Below are 7,445 nucleotides of genomic sequence, written 5' to 3'. Positions count from 1 at the left end.
ATTACATAAGTAATACAAAGTTATCCAAGAGGGCAACAATTCGGAATTGTTGCCCTCTTGGATAAGGATAATTTTGTAACACTTGTGTAATGGAATTGTTGCCCTCTTGGATAATTTTGTAACACTTGTGTAATGGAATTGTTGCCCTCTTGGATAATTTTGTAACACTTGTGTAGTTGTATTACTTGTGTAATGGAATTGTTGCCCTCTTCGGAATTGTTGCCCTCTTGGATAAGAGGGCAACAATTCCTTGTATTACTTGTGTAATGGAATTGTTGCCCTCTTAGATAACTTTGTATTACTTGCGTTTTTGTATGTAATTAAATAACTCCGTCAACACTACAAGAAAACTGCTAGTGGTTGTATGTTAATGTATTTGTGATATTTTTTGTATAAAAAGTTTCACGTATTATGATTTAGTATAAAAGCCCCCCTGGTGGCTTAGTGATAATACTTAAAGATTAAAATCTGGGGTTCGATTCCTTGTTGTATAGCTTTGTGCTTAACAAACTCACACTTCATATGATTTGTTTTCTTTTGGTAGTATATACGCCATAGGGGACTGTATTCCTGGACCTATGCTGGCTCACAAAGCTGAAGACGAAGGTGTGTTATTTAAAGTAGTTGTGGTTCAAATGTGTTTATGTACTTTGTTATAAAATAGATCTAGTGCTCCAGTTCCAAAAGAACATTGTTTAAAACACTACCTGTTTGTGGTTTATTTTTTAATTTTGAGTAACTAAACAAGGATTTGTAACCTGTATCAGATTTGATGATCTGATTATATATCTTTTTTTGCCATGAGTACAGTAATAATAAAAAGAAAAGATTCAGAAAAGTTAGTCCGACCATAGAATAATGGGTCAAAGATGACCTCATGGTTAGCTTGATGGGAGGGATGAACTCTGTGCTATAAGAGTGGTGGTAAAATCAAACATTTTTTGATTGTAGTAGTTCATGAGTTGGCAGTGGGTGCTATTCAGTAGCTACATTTAGTGTTTCAGTTTAAAGTTAGGTACAGACAGTGTAGATATCAGCTGTGTAGAAAGAATCACAAGTGGTCAAGTGCCTATAGACTAAAACTGTTTCCTTGATCATGTAGGTATAGTGTGTGTAGAAGGAATCGCAAGTGATCAAGTGCATATAGACTAAAACTGTTTCCTTGATCATGTAGGTATAGTGTGTGTAGAAGGAATCGCAAGTGGTCAAGTGCCTATAGACTAAAACTGTTTCCTTGATCATGTAGGTATAGTGTGTGTAGAAGGAATCGCAAGTGGTCAAGTGCATATAGACTACAACTGTTTCCTTGATCATGTAGGTATAGTGTGTGTAGAAGGAATCGCAAGTGCCTATAGACTAAAACTGTTTCCTTGATCATGTAGGTATAGTGTGTGTAGAAGGAATCGCAAGTGGTCCAGTGCATATAGACTACAACTGTGTACCGTCAGTGATTTACACACATCCGGAAGTGGCTTGGGTGGGTAAATCAGAAGAGGAGCTTAAAGAAAAGGTTAGTTGTTACCATAAAACTTGTAGGGGTTGGAAAGATAAGGGACTTTTTATTAAGTTTTAATTTCATTACCAGAATTACATTTTGACATCCTTTCATTACTTAATAATTTAATAAACACATTTTATAAATATTTTTACTTAGTTTGATTAGTAGAATCTCTTATTTCGATACGTTTTAAGCACGTTTGTAGAATCTCTTTCTACACTATTTGATGTTGAATAGGTTATCCAAGTAGTTGTTAGAAAAGTTTTAGTTTTTGTGATTGGAAAAAATGATGATTTTCAAAAGTGTGTAGAAGTAGTTGTCAACAAAGTGCTAAGAACTTTGATGGTCATCCTATGACAACCAACTTTGGAGATAAGTAGTTGTTAAGGGGATTTCAGGACATTTTGTCATCCTATAACAGCCAACTTTGGAAACACAATATTGTGATGGTCAGAGGGAATAGGTTGTGAAGGAGGTTCCAAGACATTTGGTCATCTTAAAACAACCAATTTTGGATTTTATTAGTGTATCAATAAATTTAGATTTTTTCCCCCCCCAGAAAACAGTTTGTAATGTATGAAGTCTGTGGAAAGAAAAATAAATGGCTACAGTATCTCATATTGACAAATTTTGGCAGGGAGTTGATGTCAAAGTAGGAAAGTTTCCCTTCCTTGCCAACAGTCGAGCTAAAACCATTGCCGATACTGATGGCTTAGTGAAGATTATTGGAGACAAAGTTACTGACCGGATACTAGGAGCACATATCATTGGTGCAGTAAGTACTACACTTAGCTTTATTTTTTTTATTACAGAAAACATTGAATGATTAGTAGCTTTGTATAATATTTTCAAAGATAGCTGGGAATATTAATGTAAACAATGGTGAAAAAAAAGTTTTACTGCAAGCACAACATGTATGATAATTGTTTTATTTCTTACTGACAAATGTAATTATTATCAACAAAAAAGACGATTTGAAAAATATGCAAGTTCACATCAGAAACCTCATGATTATTTTTGCAAATAAATTCAAGCCCTATGGGGCTGTGTCTGTTAGTTATAAGTTTTATATGACACAGTAGAACTAACACTTTTTTGGTGTTTTATGGTTACTGTATTTGCACAACTTACAATAACACTATCAACAAATACTTGTGAAAATGGAAGAGGTTGATTATCTCAATGGGCTCGGTTTAAAATACAGAGTTTGTTTACACATTAAGTATGTGTATCTTCACAAAATTTGGTAGACTTTGTGGCTACAGAGGCATTGTTTCTTTCTCTTGTATTCAAACAGCATTACATGCCGAATGTGTGTGTCTTGTTCTGTGCCATCACTAAACTTTACACAGGCTATACCAACGTAATGTTTAAGTGGTTTATTTAATATACAAATAAGGGAGGTTAGATCATTCAGATATTTGAAAACTGAGGTTCATACTGTAATGCTTCTCTGCAGGTGATAGTTTACTTTTAAGACTGTTTTTTTTTACGTAGGGTGCAGGAGAAATGATTAATGAGGCAGCCTTAGCAATGGAATATGGAGCTTCTTGTGAAGACGTGGCTCGTGTTTGTCATGCTCATCCGGTAAGTAACATAAGTGAAATTATTTGAGATTTTATAATATGTTTAAGAAAAATTTACTAATTTTTTTTCCCTATTTTTCAGACTGTTTCCGAAGCTTTCCGAGAGGCCAACCTAGCTGCTTACTTTGGAAAGGCTATCAACTTTTAATTGTAACTTACCATTGAATGTACAGGATGTGTAGTTGTACAAAACTAGTCTTAATGGGGAAGTGTTCACTGATGACAGTTGAAGGATTTTAGTAGTTCAGAAATAATAAACATGTTCTTTGTAAGGTTGTCAAGTTTAGTAATGAAAGTACTCTTACACTATCATATCCACAAGGACTTGTTGACCACCTCTTTATTGAAATAACAACACTATAGAGTTGTTAAAATATTTTATTTCTGTCAGCTTTGAATATGAAAAAATAAACTCATACATAAAATATTAGACACTTCGTTTTGAGAGATTTTAAAAGTTCCAACAAGTTCTGTACAGTACATGCTTTTGGATTGGCAATATAAATGTGTAAAGTTAATGCATTACAAAAAAAAAGTATAACTTCCCAATCACCCTTTTAAACCATCTTTACTACTACTTAAAAGATACATACGAACACAGACCTAAAATACTTGTATTTGGCACTGTTCTTATAACCCTTTAACATTCAATACCACCATCTTTGTTTTAAATTTGTGACTTGCACTTCGGAGGGCCCAACATAAGAACGTAGACCAGCATTTCATGCTTGTTGGAATGAAATATCTTTATCGTGTTCTGACACTTTCATTCAACATAAATTACTACTGTTCCAAGATTTCTTAATGCTAAAAGAACATTATCTTCATTTACTTACAAGGGGTAAACTTCCATCATATTACAAACGTTTTTAAAAGGATTGGCAATAGCAATGATCTGGCACATTTCAAAATATAACTACAAGCTATAGCGACAATAACGGCACAATTATGGTCTTTTTGTAAATAAGCTCTTTTGCTTAATACTTAAATGATATTAAGCAGTGCTTTGAGTTTTAACACTGACACTGCTAGCCAGGGTACCACACGTAATACTAGGCTGTTTCTAAAACATCATCCATACCAGAAACCTGGTTTTATGAATTATTTTCACCTATCGAGCTGAGAGAAAGATTCCATATAATTAAAAAAAAAAAAGTTTTTAATTGCAGATTTGCGAGATAATGAACTATCAATTAGTGGTTAAAACTACGTTTGGGAATCTTTGAATTCCCGTCTAAACCTGTGACACGAACGAAATAATCTGAGATTCCATTGGGTTACTTCTTGCAACGTTTCACAAAACCATTTAAGTTCTTTGTTCTCGTGTGTTAAATAGAGACCTATGAAAGGCCTCAAGAAATCTGTGTACTCCTGATCTGGAGAGTTATTTCAATAAGAATATTTGGCCATTTTCTAACTTTACAATTCTTTTCATATACCATAGTTAATGTGCATGAACTTTTTGTTGATTGCTAGGTACCTGGGTATCCCTGGCTAGTGATGTTGGTGTTAAAATTCATTTAACGTGCATTCCTAATACATGATAAATAAAACAACAGATTTCCTTCTCTGAACCATAACATATAAATCACAGCATCTAATTTTGTGATTGGGCAGTTGAAGCTAATCTTACAGTGCAGCTAGTATGTAAAAAAACACCCGAACAGTAAACTGTCTTTTCAATGACAGCACAATACTGGAGTTTCTTGCATATTTGTCCTATCAACATTTACAAACAACTTCAATGCAAGAAAACTTTTGTATAAGTACATTTTCACTTCTCGATTCCTTCTTACTATCTGATAATAATGTCATGTAATCCACACGTAGGACGTACCCTCCCAGAGTTCACCACATCACGTTCCCTTGCTTTTCTACATCCAAACTGTTTTCATTGCTAGCCGTCCCTGGTGAGCCCTGGGAGGGTCCAGAACTTACCAGATTGTTATCATGGGCCGAGGGGCTCCTTCCTAACTCTGTTAATAATGGTAGTGAAAATGAAGTGGAGATTTGAGCGTCAGTCTTCCGAGTTTCAGGTGAAGAAAAATCATGGCTTGTTGCAGACCCCTGATATTCTCCAAGGTCACTTAACTCCGACAAACTTCGAGGACAAGAGCCAGCCACACTTTTGAGTGTATCTTCAGATGTATGATTGGTGCTGAAACAAAACAACATTTCTTGAGTTACGTTTCCCCATCAACTTGCATTAAAAAAACAAAACAGAGATGATTAACTGGGAACTAAATTTATGGAGCACGTACACCAAATCTGACTTACGAAAACTCAAACTTACACATTGTTAGGTGCACTGAGCTTGCTGTATGAAGGAGGAGCATCAGAGCTAGAGCTTCCACCACTGGATGTACCTGTTACACAGCTTTTTTGCTCTGAGCCACTCGAGGTACTAGCTACAGAACTTCTTCGCTCGGAACCACTGGATGTACTAGCTACGGAACTTCTTCGCTCGGAACCTGACGCACCAGCACCAGGTATCTGTAAACTCACTTCTTTACGTATGTCGTAGAAAATCTGAAGTTGCATTGGAGTTAGCCTCATTGACTCCGGCTCCAAACTTTCCTTTTCCAAAGATAACTCTATAGAAGCCAATTTATTAAATAATTATACCAAACAAGCAGCATGATTAACATTCTGGAGTTGTAAGTAGGAGAATAATATTTGGAACTGTAAACATATAAAATAAACATTTTCTAGTGCCTCATCTAAATGTACAACATCCAACCAATTTTATGTCATCATTTAATTTGGAGAAATAAAAGACCACTTCTATTACTTGGCAAAGTACACACTAAACTAGTAGTTGTACAGGTGTGTTTAATCTTCTTCATTATTAAAAACCTATGCAGGCTACAGTTTATCACATCTTATGAACCAAAATCAACAATCTTAAACTATAAGGAGTTTCTCAGTCAAGAATTTTATGTTCTCACTCACTTACTTCTGATTCGAGCTGTCTGAACTACTTGCTCTCGGCTTCGTTCAAGTCGAACCAACACCTAATGGATAACGCATCTCCAATTATCAACTGAAAATCTGTTAGTTCACTTTTCTATGTATTCTACAAGAACTTCATAATAAAATCTTAAAAACAAACATAGCTTTCAATATTATTATTGTTTTTAACTAAGAAACACGTATCATGAGTTCATTATTATTTGCCCACGAGATTTATCATAATCAGTAGGAAAAAACATTTAGGCTTAGTTATTTTAACATAATATCTGATAAACAGTTCATTCTCTCAATGTCTCATGCACAAACATTAATGATTTATTTACTGTGGTACAAAAAATCAACACACACACACATATATCAAGCCTGTAGATCAAACACTATTACTGCCATTCCTCACCCCCCCCCCAAATACTCGTCTCATTAAGAAGTAACTTGTACAACAGTACTTACTATTTGAAGAATATTTTTAATCAAATCATGATATTTCCAAAATTAATTAACTGAAAATGTCTTGCATGCAAACTTACTTTAATTGTAAAAAACTCAGAGCTTTATCAATAATTTTATTAAACTAACTACTCCTTAAGTTATTCAATGTTCAGTTTGAAAACAGACAGTCTTCACCTCAGCCATTTCTGGTCGGTCCTTTTTCAGTTTACTGGCACATCTCTGACCCTGGTGTAGCAAGTCGGGGTACCAGTCACTGTACTCATCACCAGCTTTAACATCCTTCAGAGTGGCCAACTTTTCTCTGCTACAGTTACCCACGAATTCAACCTTGACAGTGATCATAACTGTTATGTACTAACACTTACATAGCTATGAGAACACTGTGTTTTCAGATTTAACAGCCAACTTGGATAATGACACAAAAAGTAATACAGCTCCTTAAACTCTAATCAAGGAACTACAATGTGAAGAAACAGCGTGTTTTAAGATGTCAACACTGTTGCTTGTACTATTTTTATTGTCATTCCAGTTGGGCTTAAAAGCACAATCTTCGTGACGTAGTTTACTTTTATCATCGTAACGAGTAATAGTAAGGGTTTACTAGTGCTATAAAAATGAACTGTTGGAAAATTAAGCACGACTCTCCTACGTAAAAAAGTAATAGCATTACAGCAAAATTCACGTACTGAATTGTTCAAATATACTTTGTGAATCACTAGTGTTATCCACTGGCTCCAAATATGGTGCTACAACATAGTAACGACCCAAGTTATTTCACTACTGGAGACAGGACATGCTAATAATGGTGCTACATTATATAATAATTAACCAAGGATACATCTCTGATACTACTGGAGACAGGACACGCTAATAATGGTGCTACATTATATAATAATTAACCAAGGATACATCTCTGATACTACTGGAGACAGGACACG

General features: G+C 34.8%; 2 protein-coding genes across 2 annotated transcripts; one reads left to right on the top strand and one right to left on the bottom strand.

Annotated features, from left to right (window-relative positions):
- Positions 1-506: 506 nt before the first annotated feature.
- Positions 507-3,360, top strand: LOC106473069 (dihydrolipoyl dehydrogenase, mitochondrial-like). Its single transcript, XM_013933747.2, has 5 exons — positions 507-606; positions 1,383-1,510; positions 2,136-2,273; positions 2,996-3,085; positions 3,167-3,360. Exons 1-5 carry the CDS (start codon positions 579-581, stop codon positions 3,230-3,232), a joined length of 450 nt encoding a protein of 149 aa, XP_013789201.2. The 5' UTR covers positions 507-578; the 3' UTR covers positions 3,233-3,360.
- Positions 3,361-3,444: 84 nt separating this feature from the next.
- Positions 3,445-7,439, bottom strand: LOC111089309 (P17/29C-like protein DDB_G0287399). Its single transcript, XM_022401575.1, has 4 exons — positions 6,682-7,439; positions 6,041-6,098; positions 5,378-5,678; positions 3,445-5,242 (listed from the first exon to the last, which is right to left on the bottom strand). The coding sequence occupies exons 1-4, from the start codon at positions 6,847-6,849 to the stop codon at positions 4,933-4,935; spliced, it is 837 nt and encodes a 278-aa protein (XP_022257283.1). The 5' UTR covers positions 6,850-7,439; the 3' UTR covers positions 3,445-4,932.
- Positions 7,440-7,445: the final 6 nt, after the last annotated feature.

Source organism: Limulus polyphemus, unplaced genomic scaffold (assembly GCF_000517525.1).
Source record: "Limulus polyphemus unplaced genomic scaffold, Limulus_polyphemus-2.1.2 Scaffold5856, whole genome shotgun sequence".
NCBI classification, from domain to species: Eukaryota; Metazoa; Arthropoda; class Merostomata; order Xiphosura; family Limulidae; genus Limulus; species Limulus polyphemus.
Note: the sequence above shows the minus strand (reverse complement) of the source record. Positions and strands in the feature narration are given on the sequence as shown.